The sequence below is a fragment of the Malus sylvestris genome, chromosome 13 (genome assembly GCF_916048215.2).
Source record: "Malus sylvestris chromosome 13, drMalSylv7.2, whole genome shotgun sequence".
Classification (NCBI taxonomy): domain Eukaryota; kingdom Viridiplantae; phylum Streptophyta; class Magnoliopsida; order Rosales; family Rosaceae; genus Malus; species Malus sylvestris.
Genome location: NC_062272.1, coordinates 3,737,693 through 3,751,692, shown reverse-complemented (window position 1 = coordinate 3,751,692; position 14,000 = coordinate 3,737,693). Strand labels below are relative to the sequence as shown.

The following is a 14,000-nucleotide window of genomic DNA, read 5'->3' as shown; positions in this document are numbered from 1 at the left end:
ATGCAAACATTTAGTACATTTGTGTCTAAAAACGTGAATCGTGTAATGTTTGTATATTTATCTTCTTTTGATATTAATTTTTAATGATATTTGATGTGAAAATAGAACTTTTTTATCTAATTAGCAAATTTTTTTTATACAAATCAATATACAAAGGACCGAAGATCAAATAATTTTAGGGCCCCACTTCGAAGGCTCGCCTAGGGCCCCCAAATTCTCAGGGCCGGCCCTGGGGTCCACATGCTAACGATTCGGGTCGTTATTGAGTCATCCATTAGGAACCCAATAACAAATTGGGTCGTTATCTAGTCATCCGTTAAGAGACCCATTAAGATATCCTTTGCCAAGACATTTGGCTTGAAGTTTTTTTGCCTGACCCATTAACCCGACACAAAACTTCATGACTCTTTAACGAATTAGGTTGCGAGTCACCTGTTAAGAACCGTTAAGATATCAGGTTTGACGTGACACGATCCGTTAAGATAACAAGTATGACACGAAAATGACACGAACACGACAAACACGACTCATTTGCCAGACCTACACGTACTTGTGTGATAATTGACTCTTTTTATTTTATCATTTGTTTTTCTATTTGATAATATATATATATATATATTATTTATCTATTTTTTATTTTACTTATTATAGTTATTAAATATATTTTGACCACCCGAAGTTTTTTTTTTGTGATTTTTTTTTAAAATTCTTAATGGAAATAGGCAATTTGGATATTATGGAAACTTCACCTTTTTTTGTTTTTCCCTGTGTGTGTGTGTAGAGAGAGAGAGAGAGAGAGAGAGAGAGAGAGGGAGAGAGAGAGAGAGAGAGAGAGAGAGAGAGAGAGAGAGAGAGAGAGTTTAATTAGTCGATTTATTAGCGAACAAGGAAAAATATTATCTTGATGGGTGAATAGATTGACCTTAAAACAACAACGATTAATTACTATTGCTATAAAACAAGCTTGTATTTTATCTCCGTTACCTTTTCTTAATAATGAGAAACAATTTGAAAGAAGCGAGTCAACCGCTAGAGCTATTGGTCTTATAACCAGAAAAAAAAATAGGTTGACTGTTCAATTGAATTGAATCAAAATAAAATTCCAATCCAAACTCAAATGCGGATTGATGTTTCTTTTTTGTTAAAAAAATCGTAAAATTGAAATGTGCTATCGTAAGAAAAAAAAATGGGAGAAGAGGAATAAATATTTTTTTATTTAACATCTTTCTTCATTTTGATGACTTTATCATATTTTATCATACTAATTTATACTCTACATTCCCAGAGTTCATTTTCTAGGGAACTCCATTTAAACTATTCCAATAGATACACATATGTATGAATCATGATGAATAACAGGTTTTACAATTTTTGGCTAACTACAGAAAATTGCATCGTTTAATCATCTATATATATTTAATAAATACGTAATTCATAATGATATGTTATTTGGCACCAAACCGTCGATAGTTGAGTTAATGTATAGATGTTTATTTGGATATGTGATCAATATATTGTTATTTTTGTCAAGTATTTTTTGTTTTTGCTTTGAAAAATAAATTGATTATCCTAACATGTCAGATAGCCTTGCATGGCCCTACAGCTTCATGAGAAGCATGTTACCAGAAATAGCACCGCACAAAGGGCAAAAATAAAAGAAACAAACATGATTAGACGGCAAAAATAAAGAAAACGAATAAAGCAAATGCAAAGCAGAAATAACTTAACACCATGGCCCCCACACCACATCTAGAAATTTGTTCAGCTTCAGTACTCCACTTTATATATAAGAATTACAGGCATCTCAAAGTCTATCGAGTTTCATATCAGGAAATGGGGAAAATAGGCACTAAATTGCCTAATTTCTGTCTAAACAGGATTAGGCCACGCGTTAGGGTTCGGTCGCCACCGATACAGTTCAAGCCAGATGCTTCAGATGTCGCTACAAAAAGTAGTGATGGAAAATTTGAGGATTCTGGGAATGTTGGAGAAGAAGAGAAAGTGAAAGCAGCTGGTGGTGGTGGTGATGAAAAGCCTAAAAAAGCTGCGTTGGTAATTGCTAGGAAAATCATGATTGTGGTTGATTCCAGCCTTGAAGCCAAAGGAGCTATCCAATGGGCTCTCTCTCACACTGTGCAGAGCCAGGATAAAATTGTGCTGCTTCATGTCACCAAATCTGCAAACTCAAAGCAAGGTTGTACATTTTATTTTGTCGGTTTTCATTGGGAATTAATGTTTTTTACTCTACAATGGTCATTTTGTACTTGTCTTTCGTTTGTTTATTTATACATCTATTTTTATTATAAGGAGTGCGTGACTATTTTAAAGAGCCAATAACAGTTCTCTTTTGTGTAACTCTACTTTAACTTTCTTGAGTGAAGTTATAGAAAAACTGAATATATATCACTTAGGGCCGATTTGAGATTTATTTTGTAAGAAACACTTATGTTGAAAGAATTATGATTTATGACTTATTTTGTTACAGCTGCAGGTGAGGAGACCAGCAAGGAGATAGCTCCATCTCCAAGGGCTTATGCACTTGTCCACTCTTTGAGGAACATGTGTCAGTTGAAGAGGCCAGAGGTAGAAATTGAGGTTGCAGTGGTGGTGGAAGGGAATAAGGAGAAAGGTCCAAAAATACTGGAAGAGGCAAAGAAACAAGAAGTGGGATTGCTTGTACTGGGGCAGAAAAAGAGGTATACTACATGGCGTCTGCTGGTGATGTGGACCGGCAACCGGATCAGCGGCGGTCGCGGCGGTGTGGTGGAGTACTGTATACAAAATGCCAGTTGCATGGCAGTTGCTGTGAGAAGGAAAAGCAGGAAGGTTGGAGGGTATTTGATTACTACAAAGCGCCAGAAAGATTTCTGGCTATTGGCTTAATTAAGTAATTAAGAGTCCAAGATAAGCGCATATATATATGATAATCTAATCTCACTGCATGAAAATTATGATTGTTTCTGCATCTGTTTGTAAATAAAAGGGTGGTTGTGAATGGAAAAAGTGTGACTGTAATTATTCAGGTCAATGGTCTATTATTTCTTTGGAGAGACAATGGGGTCCCTCCCTTGACTCCTTTTATCGAGTGTCTTATCTCCAATATATGTAAAAGGCCGAATGAGAATTCTCTCCGGATAATTCTGGAAATTCTCAAATTAAATTCATTCATCGTATATCATACGATCAGAAATGACTGTAAATTTTTTATTTAAAATTAAATATAAACAATACCTGATGAAAACTGACCGTATGATGTACGATGAACAAATGTGATTAGAAAATCTCCGGATCCTCACAAAGAGGATCCAAAGAGGGTCCTTATTCGCAAAGGCCTAGCTAACCTCACACCAAAGCATCTTTGGGACAGATTCCCTTACTCACGACTTGAACTAGTCTTTTGGGTTGAGCTCTTAAGCTTGAGTACCTAACATTGATATCAGAGCCTAGGTTCCAGACATTGCGAGACTTGGTGAGTGATGCCTCCTTGGGAGTATGGGTTCCTAAGGGACTTGGCGACCAGTGCCGCCGTGGACGTCGGGTCTTCCAAAAGATGGTGTAATGACGAGCAGAGCAATAAAGCTTCGGTCTTTGTCGATAAGCGAATTGGGGAGCATAATGACGAGCTCAATGAGTTCGATAAGGCCATTCGGCGTGCGCAGCGTGAGCATCAAGTAAGCTCATTTTCTGAATTTCTACCCATTGTTTGGGGTCAGCTTTGTTTTCTGTTTGGTTACCAGGAAAATATAGGGAAATAGTAAACAGTTGTAGTTTGTCGCACAAAGCGTATCTCATTAAAATGTACATATCTAACACATGATATCTAAATTTCCTTTCTTTTTGGCAAGCTTTCCACGCAACTATAAACTCTATTTCAGAACTATATTCAGTTTAATTTATGGAATCATGGGTAATTTATTATTAATGTGTTTTGTTTCTCATTTTCTTTTCTTTTTTTCTCTTCATTTTCATGAATAGTTAAAGACGAACAAGAAAGGCAAATATAACTTATCAGATGGAGAAGAAGATGACTTTGAATTTCAAAGTCTTGGTGCATTATCTGAAAGGGATGATTTTGAGGATGATGTGCTGCCTGATGATGACGACGATGGCACAGAAACCACTCAAACTAAGAGTATGTGTAGAGATACTTCTATCTGTGTTGTTTGTTTATCCAGTAGGGTTTCAGTTTTCATTTGTGCAACTTAGATTTTGAATGCATCATTCAGGGTTCAGTTACCATTTACCATTTGAAATTTGGTTATTGACATGTCCATGGTTTTTAACTGTAATGTTTGGATAGAAGTACATGTGGTTGACTTGATGGTTGAGTTGGACAATTCTGGCTTCTACTTAGTATCATTTTCTGGACTAGGCTTTATCACAAGTATCCGAAGGAACTCTTGCTCATATGGAGTAAAGGAAAGTAAAAACCCACAAAACGATAGCAGATCTTTGATGCTAACCAAGTTTTTTTTTAGTGATTTTATGTTGTTGGAAACACGTGCATCTCCCTATGATTTGGTGATTGATTGTTAGGACTATTCTAATAGCAGTAATGGTGCCTACTTTGTTCTCTGTAGAAAGGTTAGCCATGACAGATCAAATGGATGGTGATCTAATGGAAGGAGAGGAAAATGTGAGCCCTTCTGCTATCTGAGTTTTGCTCTGTGATATTCAAATTCAAGATTGTTTAAGATATGCACATCAGTAAAATAAGTTTTTATTAGATTTTAGGTATTGTACTTGTATTAGGATTTTAATTGACATTTCTTGATTGCTTTGCTGCTTGCCTCTTTATATGATATTTAAGAGTTAATTCCCTTTCGAATTTAGAAATTCATTGTAGTTTTAAAGGAATTCTGTTTCTTGTTTCTCCCACTATAATCTATTCTTTTATCTTGCTCTCTCTCCCCCCTTATAAATGATCGTAATTGGTTTCATTGTTTTCATACTACAGAGACCTAAAAGCAAGAAGGAAGTAATGAAGGAGGTTATGGCAAAAGACAAATATTATAGGGTGGGTTTCTAATCATTTATGGCATTAACTTGTTTGGTGATAGTGATTACATGCGTTCCTTGAAACTTTTTTTCTTCTTTATTTACGATTTCCTTCGTTTTTCCTTTGATCCATTCTAGGCTGAAAGAGCAAAAGATAAGGAAGAACTTGAAGATTTTAGGCAAGAATTGGACAAATCCTTCACATCCATTGTGCCCTCTAAACTGTTACAAATTACTGAACCAGACAAGCACATTCCAAATGAGCATTCGAAGAAGGATGAGCTTTCTGAACAGGTATTTTCATGAAGGTCCTTTATTGGCTTCTAACTTGTTACGGTTGTAATTTTTTTTCTTTAGTATAAGAGTTTTTTTTCGTTGAAATGAAGGAAAGCTTATTTATTGATATCCCCGATAAGTTACAAATATGTACATATACTTGAGTCAAAATAAACAAACAAGATGGAGCCTTCACAAAGGTTGCTTAGGAGAAGTCTCAGCAGTCGGTAGAGCCCCAGAAAGAGAAGGCACCGGAGGGGGATCATTCGGAGCCTCAGTACTGGACAAAACCCTAGAAGGAGGAGGCATCAGAGGTTGATCATTTGGAGCTTCATTACGCGGTACAGCCCCAGAAGACGAAGGCAATAAATGCCTTTGGAACAAACCCACAAATCTCTGATGATCAAGTAAAACCTGACCATCAGATTCCTTCATCTGGTCAAGCTTCCTCTTCATGTTTGTAGCATAGTCATGTGCGAGCCGGTGCAACTGTTTATTCTTATGCTTGAGCCCTCTAATCTCCTGTTTGAGACTCATCACTTCAGCCGCCAATGATTCAACTTGACGGGTTCGAGCAAATAGGCGTTGGGCCATATTAGACACAGAACCTGCACACTGAACACTGAGAGCCAGAGAATCCTTAACAGCCAACTCATCAGACCGTTTGGAAAGTAGTTTGTTATCTTTGGGAGTGAGAAGGTTCCTGGCCACTACCGCAGCGGTCATATCATTCTTCATCACGGAATCCCCAACGGTAAGAGGACCAGCAGGGGAGACGAAGGATGGGCGTCATATGTTGTCTGGAGAAGGCGGGGCTGCCTCTTCAACAAGGTTCAAGTCAAAACGACGGTCGGAGGGGCCAGACATTTTCAAAGGTGTTGAAGAGAGAAGAGGTCGGACAAATCAAGATCTTAGAAGTGCAAGAATGGAGCTTCTACTGGTGGATATTCAAGTGTGCTTTGGAACTTAATGTCAGCCCCTATAAAAATCTGCACTCGACGAAGCTTCAGAAATCGAAGAGGCGCCTGCTCAGAAATCGAAGAGGCGTTTGCTTTCTCAAAAGCTGGGCTGCTCAGAGACTACGAGGGTCGATCTCAGAAATCGAAGAGGCGTTTGCTTTCTCAAAAGCTGGGCTGCTCAAAGACCACGAAGGCCGATCTCAGAAATCGAAGAGGCTTGCTTTCTCAAAAGCTGGGCTGCTAAGAGACCACGAGGGCCGATCTCACAAATCGAAGAGGCACCTACTTTTCCAGCCTTGTCAGCACCTGTCACACGCACACTCAGCTTTGCGGAAATTATGGGCATTCTGTCGAAGATTTCTGGCGAAGTAGAAAGCACATGAATCGTACTGTTCAATCACCCACTTCCCATACGCAACAGTAACTCATGGGTACCACAGATAATTTTGCCAAAGTTCTCTGACAAAGTTGAGACACGTGAAACTTGCAGCTTCCGCTACATCGCTCTGACCAAGAAGGGTAAAAGAATTGCAAAGAAACAACACTAACAAAGTTTAGACACATAAATTTTGAAGGTCTAGCTACCATATTATTACCCACAAGGGTAAAGGAACAGTACCACTGCTGGATAATTGGAAAGTCCCGGTGTGTCAACCTCTGTGCTTCGTGGCAAGGTAGACTAGCAAACATGCCAACCTTTACTCACATTCGAGAAAACACTCCCAACAGGATTGCTTGCTCCAAAATAGAAGAGGCACCGCCCTCCGAATCTCGAGAGCCAGACTCCCAACATGATTACTTTCTCAAAAATCGAAGAAAGGGTAAAGGAACAGTACCACTGCTGGATAATTGGAAAGTCCCTGTGTGTCAACCTTTGTGCTTCGTGGCAAGGTAGACTAGCAAACATGCCCAACCTTTACTCACATTCGAGAAAACACTCCCAACAAGATTGCTTGCTCCAAAATCGAAGAGGCACCGTCCTCCGAATCTCGAGAGCCAGATTCCCAACATGATTACTTTCTCAAAAATCGAAGAGAGGGTAAAGGAACAGTACCACTTCTGGATAATAGGAAAGTCCATGTGTGTCAACCTCTGTGCTTCGTGGCAAGGTAGACTAGCAAACATGCCCAACCTTTACTCACATTCGAGAAAACACTCCCAACAAGATTGCTTGCTCCAAAATCGAAGAGGCACCGCCCTCCGAATCTCGAGAGCCAGACTCCCAACATGATTACTTTCTCAAAAATCGAAGAGACACCGCTCTCCGAATCTCGAGAGCCAGACCCCCAGCAGGATTGCTTTCTCAAAAATCGAAGAGGCATCGTTCTCCGAATCTCGAGAGCCAGATCCCCGACAGGATTGCTTGTTCGAAAACCGAAGAGGCACCACTTTCCCAACTTCAAGAGCTGGATCTCATTGGATAAAGCTTGTCTGTAATCTTCACACGCAACATCAGCTTTCCAGATACCACAGACCGCTTTTTCAAAGTGCTCTGACAGAGTTAAAACATGTAAAGCTGGCAGCTCCCACTACCGTGCTATGACCAAGCAGGGTAAAAGAATAGCATTATTACTTGATGTTAGGGAGACTCCTATATATGTCGACCTCCATCCCTAACGGACAGGCAGACCTGCAAAAATGCTCAACCCTTTCTCTTATCTGAGAGGGCACTCCCAACGAAGCCTTTCGAAATATTCAGCTTTCTTTCCCCCCGATAATACCTCTGTAAACAAGCTATACTAGAGCAAGAATATCTCATATCATCAGGGTTAAAAGCAAGAGTATCCCATATCATGCTTTTTCCCTGTCTTTTCCTTTGGCCTTGTTCTTACCTGCAAGACAAGGAGAAAGAGAGCAATCAGTCAGCACTTGGAATCAAGCTTCCAGCCAGGAACTGACTGCCTGGAACCCCTTACCTGATTACTTACCTGGCTTTGCTCTCGAGTACTCATCTTCAACATCTTATGCTTCCAGGGAAGATACCGCATCTGCCTGAGGAACAGATAGGGCAAGTGAGAAGGATACAAGGAAGCATGTGGAGACAAGCGTAACAGCACACGTGCCGATACATCCCCTACTCTGTCAAAAGCAAAAGTATCCCATATCAGCAGGGTCGAACGTACTCTAGATTTGATGGACTTGTTTTGACCCTCAAATTCTTCAGTCGGCCTTATACTCTGGAGGAAACCAGAAAACCCTCCAGCCCGGTTCAAGAATAAGCCTGTGGAAAGTTACTTCTTCAAAAGCAAAAGTATCCCATATCATCTCTTCTCATTTTTCTTCTCTTTATCCTTCATGCTGCCTGCAAGATAGGGAGAATATGAACAATCAGCCGGAGCTCTGATTGCTTACCTTGTCTGTCACCTCTTTCAACAGATCCCCTAGCCCGGCGACTTGGGGGACTCCTACTACATGGTTTGTATCGCGCTTGACCAAGCCTGAAACTACAAGTAAGCTCCAAGTGAAATTGATACATTACCTTGTGCATCTCCACCAGTTACAGATACCACCCCTGGATGGAGGAAGAGTACTTCCAGAGAAGATGCCACATCTACCTATGAGACAGATAAGGCAAGTCAAGACGATACCACACTCCGGTACTTAGAAGTTTCGTGGTTACGAGATCATTCTCCCACAATATTTCCTAATGTCATTTGTACTAAATCATTCACTTGTACTCACTAAAGGAGAGCTTGAACCTATGTACTTGTGTAAACCCTTCACAATTAATGAGAACTCCTCTATTCCGTGGACGTAGCCAATCTGGGTGAACCACGTACATCTTGTGTTTGCTTTCCTATCTCTATCCATTTATATACTTATCCACACTAATGACCGGAGCAATCTAGCGAAGATCACAAAAAGTGACCGTTTTCGCTACCTAGGATCTATCTTGCAAGAGAACAAAGAATTAGATGGAGATCTCAACCATAGAATACAAGCTGGATGGATGAAGTGTAAGAGTGCATCCGGCGTGTTGTGTGACCGTCGTAGGCCACTGAAGCTCAAGGGAAAATTTTATAGGACGGCAATAAGGCCAGCGATGTTGTATGGCACAGAATGTTGGGCGGTGAAGCATCAACACGTACACAAAATGGGTGTAGCGGAGATGAGGATGCTTCGTGGGATGTATGGGCACAAGATAAAGGATAAGATTGGGAATGAGGATATCCGAGGTAAAGTAGGAGTAGCCAAAATTGAAGGAAATATGAGAGAATCGGTTCCGGTGGTTTGGACATGTGCAAAGAAGGCCTACTGACGCTCCGGTTCGAAAATGTGACTACGGGACAGAGGTTCAGGGCCGAAGGGGTAGAGGAAGACCTAGGAAAACTTTGGAAGAGACCCTAAGAAAAGACTTGAGTACTTGAATCTAACGGAGGACATGACACAAAACCGAGCGCAATGGCGTTCTAGGATTCATATAGCCGACCCCACTTAGTGGGAAAAGGCTTTGTTGTTGTTGTTATAAGAGTTTTTTTTTATTCCTTGATATTTACAATTTCAGAGGAAAAATCCCGTTCTTATTTCAAAACTTTTGGCAACTTAGTCATGGTAAGCCGTGCTCAACCCTCTGACAGGACAAAGACACCTGAAGAGATAGCACAAGAGGAGAGAGAACAGCTTGAGCATTTGGAGGTATCTTATTTTGTGACAATTTATGAGTGTTTTTTCATTCACGCATGTCATGTGCATGCTAATTTGATGTGCCAATGCACTTGTCTTTGCTTTATGTTGGGGATTTTTATTGTTGCTAACAAGTTCAATGTTCTGGTGCCAATATATGTCCAAATCATGATTGTAGTTCCTTCCTCATAATCAAGGAATAGTGCAAATTTTTGAAGTTATTTGCAATATTAGCAGTCCTTATTAGTAAATAGCAGTAGAATGTTGGCAAGTGCAGTTTATATGCTTTTGGCCACTAAGATATATCCTTTGTTTGTTATGAATATATATATATGGTAACTGGTGTCATCTCTAATACAATTTGTTTAATTTGATTCTGGTGTGATGCAAGTGGCATGATGTTTTGAGGATGTAACAAGAAAATGCATTATATTCAACTTTTTGAATGTTAGGCTTTCCATTTCCTTTTGGGCATGTTTAATAGGAAGAAGTCATGAATGGGAATGATACCTGGTTACCCGCTTTGATGATTTCATACATGGTTGACGTATTTTTTTTTTCATTCCTTGTGTGTTAGTATACGCAGGATATGTTGGGAATGATACCCATACCTTGGATGTCCATTTTTGATAAGTAAACATGCCCTTTATTTAGTGGAACAAAGAACTTTGAGAAATTGGATGTTGTATCTTGAGAAATTGGATGTTGCATCTCATTTGTACTTTTTTAGTATGAATTGAATGCTCATTCGAGTTTGTTTCACAATTCAGGAAGAGAGACAGAAGAGGATGCTTGCCACTGATATCAATAGTGACGATGACAATGAAGATGCTGAGACACCATCTAACCATAATAAGCCAAGACCCATATCTGGAGATGATCTTGGCGATTCCTTCTCTCTTGATGAAGAGCCGCGGATTAAAAAGGGTTGGGTTGATGAGATTCTAGAAAGAAAAGATGCTAGCGATTCTGAGAGTGAAGAAGGCGATGCTTCTGAGGATTCAGAAAGTCCTGAAGATGACAGTGAAGGATCTGATAAAGATATTAACCTGGGTGAAATGAATCTATTTATGAAGGACTGGGAACAAAGTGATGATGATAGTCTTGGAACGGATTTGGATGAGGAGGAAGAAAAGGAAGATGGGTCTGAAGCACATGAAGAGGATGATGATGCTGATGAAGAAGAGGTGGAACCAAGAAAGCTGAAAAAAATGAAAAAAATTGATGCTTCTGAAGCCAGTAAAAAAGAGGGCGATTCTTTAGATGCCAAGAAAATATCTCAGGACGGTAAACGACCTTCTACTCAATCAGACCTCCCGTACCTAATCGAAGCTCCAAAAAGCTTTGAAGAGTTTGGTGCATTGGTGGATAATCTTTCTAATGCTGACATTGTCTTGATTATCAATCGAATCCGGAAAAGCAATGCAATCAAGCTTGCAGCAGAAAACGGGAAGAAAATGCAAGTATGAAACTGTTTGTTGCTTCTATGTTTTTGGAAACGAGTATTGAAATTATGTGTCAAATGTGGAACAATTCTGTTCTGTCGTTTAATATTTGACTTGATCCAAGCAAAAAGTCAGTGAAGATATACATCTTCGGTTTTCATTATATTTGCTAAGTACTCATGAGTGTTTCTGCCATTTTTCCAGGTATTTTATGGTGTACTCCTGCAGTATTTTGCCATATTAGCAAATAGAAAGCCGTTGAATATGGAGTTGTTAAATTTTCTGGTTAAGCCATTGATTGAGATGAGTATGGAGACTCCATACTTCGCTGCAATTTGTGCTCGTGAGAGAATTTTACGGGCGCGGACGGAATTTAGTGAGACCGTTAAGAACCCAGGTAATCCCTAATGGAATCTATAGCTTTTTGTTTGTTCGGAAGCATAGTTACAAGCTTCCTCTTGCTGAGGTGCTGACTTCTTGTCATTGTTTTGTTTTTACAGAACAGAGTTATTGGCCTTCTTCAAAGACAATATTTCTTCTGAGGCTTTGGTCCCTGATATTTCCATGCTCTGATTTTCGTCATGTGGTCATGACTCCAGCAACACTGTTGATGTGTGAATATCTGGCACGTAGTCCTATCATGTCTGGTCGTGATACTGCAGTTGGTTCTTTCTTGTGCTCCATGCTTCTCTCTGTATGTATTTTGTAGTTATATGAATTGGTCGATTTACTGTTCTGTCCAACAGTTTCAATTCCCATTTCTTTCTTTTAAAATTAATGCATTCTGTAGATAACCAAACAATCTCGGAAGTTCTGTCCTGAAGCAGTCATGTTTCTCACAACATTGTTGATGGCAGCTAAAGACAGAAAGCCAATGCCAAGTCAAAATTCTCATGTATGACTGCCTTGTAACGTAATTTTTTATACATTAGGCGGCACCTTATGGTTTCATTGTCCTTGGAAGGAAATTAGTTTACAGTTATGTGACGAAGTAACAATCCTCGTTTTGTTTTCTTGCAGTTTTGTCATCTTATGGAATTAAAAGCAATCAGGCCTCTCTTATGTATAAATGAATCCGTAGGTCAGGTCAATCCTCTGAATTTTCTCACAATAATGGACCTACCGGAAGACTCCTCTTTTTTCAGATCTGACGATTTCAGGTTAGGAATATGTTACAGTACTCAATGATACATTGTAGAAGTGCCCACGTGACGTATGTTGTTTAGGGTTTATGCAGACTTCAGTTTTGCTGTCGATAAATGATCCTCAAAATTGGTCCAACTTGATTTTTGCCACCACCAGATTATTGCTTTTGTTATTCTAATTTTGTATATCAATACTGTAAAGTTTGCATATGGTATTCTGTCTTTAAAAGTTGAACTTTTAATTTTCAGGGCTAGTGTGCTGGTGACGGTGATTGAAACTCTACGTGAGTTTGTCATTGTTTATGAAGGATTCAGTTCTTTTCCTGAAATCTTTTTGCCAATTTCAGTATTGTTGCTTGAAGTGGCGGAACAGGATAATATACCACAAGTATTAACAGACAAATTGAAAGATGTTGCTGAACTGATTAAGACAAGAGCAGATAAACATCACATTCTGCGGCAACCACTTCAGTTGCGGAAGCAAAAGCCAGTGGCTATCAAAATGCTCAATCCGAAATTTGAGGAGAAGTAATTTATCTTTACCACCCGTCCCCAATTGTCTTAATGTTATTATGTTGGGTAGTGCTTGTACGTATTGCTGGATTCACCACTGAATGATATTTTGTTGTGCAGCTTTGTTAAGGGCAGAGACTATGATCCAGACTGGGAACGAGCCGAGCGAAGAAAGATGAAGAAACTTTTGAAGCAAGAAGCTAAAGGGGCTATTCGTGAACTGCGTAAGGATAATTCTTTCCTTTACGAGGTGAAGGCAAGGGATAAGGCGCTGATGGAAGAAGAGAAAGCTGAGAAATATGGAAAAGTACGACTTTTCCTACAAGAGCAAGAACACGCTATGAAGTCTGGGCAATTAGGAAACGGCAAAGGCAACAAGAGAAGGCGATGAGTTTGGTTTTTCTTGTTTCAGTTGCGTATTACCTTCTGATGACTTCTGCCTTCGAGGTTAAGGTAATAAAGGCAACATTAGCAGCATTTCTGATATGTTTTTCGTTGCCTTTTTTTGGGCAATAAATTACTCATGTTGGTGCTTCGGGAATTCACTCGCTCACTCACTGATTGCAGGTATGGCGGCCTTGTATCACCATAGAATGTTAATCAACCCCAACTCCAAGGTTTAACATTCAACATAGATCATAGGGGAAAATACAACATAAACAAAACAAAAGCAAAACTCTCCACGTCTCCAAAACTCCAACAACTGTGCATTCATATTTAAGGTACTCTTTCAGTTCCAATTTTCAACTTGCTACTTGCGCAGGTCCCTGAAGTAAGCAGAAGGGTCAGGCTCGAAATCACCCCTGAAGATTCGGTACTCTCTTTCGGGAGCCTTCATCGTCTTCCTTCGGCCGGAACCCAATCCAAACACTCCATATAGACCGTACGCAGCGAGAGCTAAAATTGCAACAGTTCCAGTCAAACCTGCCACAGTTTTCTCATTTCCCTCCTTACTCTATATGTATATAAGTTGAATCTGCAACATACAGATTGTTATATAGTGTATTATTTTGATTTACTAATGAATTCAGGAATTTCAA

General features: G+C 39.6%; 2 protein-coding genes and 1 long non-coding RNA gene across 4 annotated transcripts; 2 read left to right on the top strand and 1 right to left on the bottom strand.

Annotated features, from left to right (window-relative positions):
- The first annotated feature begins 1,780 nt into the window (after positions 1 to 1,780).
- LOC126594958 (universal stress protein PHOS32-like) lies at positions 1,781 to 3,028 on the top strand. Of its 2 annotated transcripts, none has more exons than XM_050261247.1 (2): positions 1,781 to 2,194; positions 2,492 to 3,028. In XM_050261247.1, the coding sequence occupies exons 1-2, from the start codon at positions 1,834 to 1,836 to the stop codon at positions 2,881 to 2,883; spliced, it is 753 nt and encodes a 250-aa protein (XP_050117204.1). In that variant the 5' UTR covers positions 1,781 to 1,833; the 3' UTR covers positions 2,884 to 3,028. The 2 variants fall into 2 exon arrangements, with proteins under 2 accessions (XP_050117204.1, XP_050117203.1); XM_050261246.1 differs by having other exon boundaries at positions 1,789 to 2,194; positions 2,486 to 3,028.
- A 448-nt stretch (positions 3,029 to 3,476) lies between these two features.
- Positions 3,477 to 14,000, top strand: LOC126596770 (uncharacterized). The gene is made up of 14 exons (XM_050263434.1): positions 3,477 to 3,671; positions 3,976 to 4,132; positions 4,581 to 4,636; positions 4,958 to 5,017; positions 5,137 to 5,292; positions 9,741 to 9,869; positions 10,628 to 11,320; positions 11,507 to 11,699; positions 11,803 to 11,996; positions 12,093 to 12,197; positions 12,323 to 12,462; positions 12,697 to 12,975; positions 13,081 to 13,413; positions 13,528 to 14,000. The coding sequence occupies exons 1-13, from the start codon at positions 3,477 to 3,479 to the stop codon at positions 13,349 to 13,351; spliced, it is 2,628 nt and encodes an 875-aa protein (XP_050119391.1). The 3' UTR covers positions 13,352 to 13,413; positions 13,528 to 14,000.
- LOC126594965 (uncharacterized) lies at positions 6,753 to 8,790 on the bottom strand. Its single transcript, XR_007613482.1, has 3 exons — positions 8,713 to 8,790; positions 7,106 to 8,535; positions 6,753 to 6,888 (listed from the first exon to the last, which is right to left on the bottom strand). It is a non-coding gene; the product is annotated as an uncharacterized LOC126594965 (long non-coding RNA).

Excerpts from the sequence above, each read along its gene's own strand:
- LOC126594958 (XM_050261246.1), top strand. The coding sequence starts at position 1,834 with ATGGGGAAAATAGGCACTAAATTGCCTAATTTCTGTCTAAACAGGATT. Across the intron at positions 2,195-2,485 it reads ATCTGCAAACTCAAAGCAAG|CTGCAGGTGAGGAGACCAGC; the intron begins GTTGTACATTTT and ends ATTTTGTTACAG.
- LOC126596770 (XM_050263434.1), top strand. The coding sequence starts at position 3,477 with ATGCCTCCTTGGGAGTATGGGTTCCTAAGGGACTTGGCGACCAGTGCC. Across the intron at positions 11,700-11,802 it reads TGAGACCGTTAAGAACCCAG|AACAGAGTTATTGGCCTTCT; the intron begins GTAATCCCTAAT and ends TTGTTTTTACAG. Across the intron at positions 12,976-13,080 it reads AATCCGAAATTTGAGGAGAA|CTTTGTTAAGGGCAGAGACT; the intron begins GTAATTTATCTT and ends TTTGTTGTGCAG.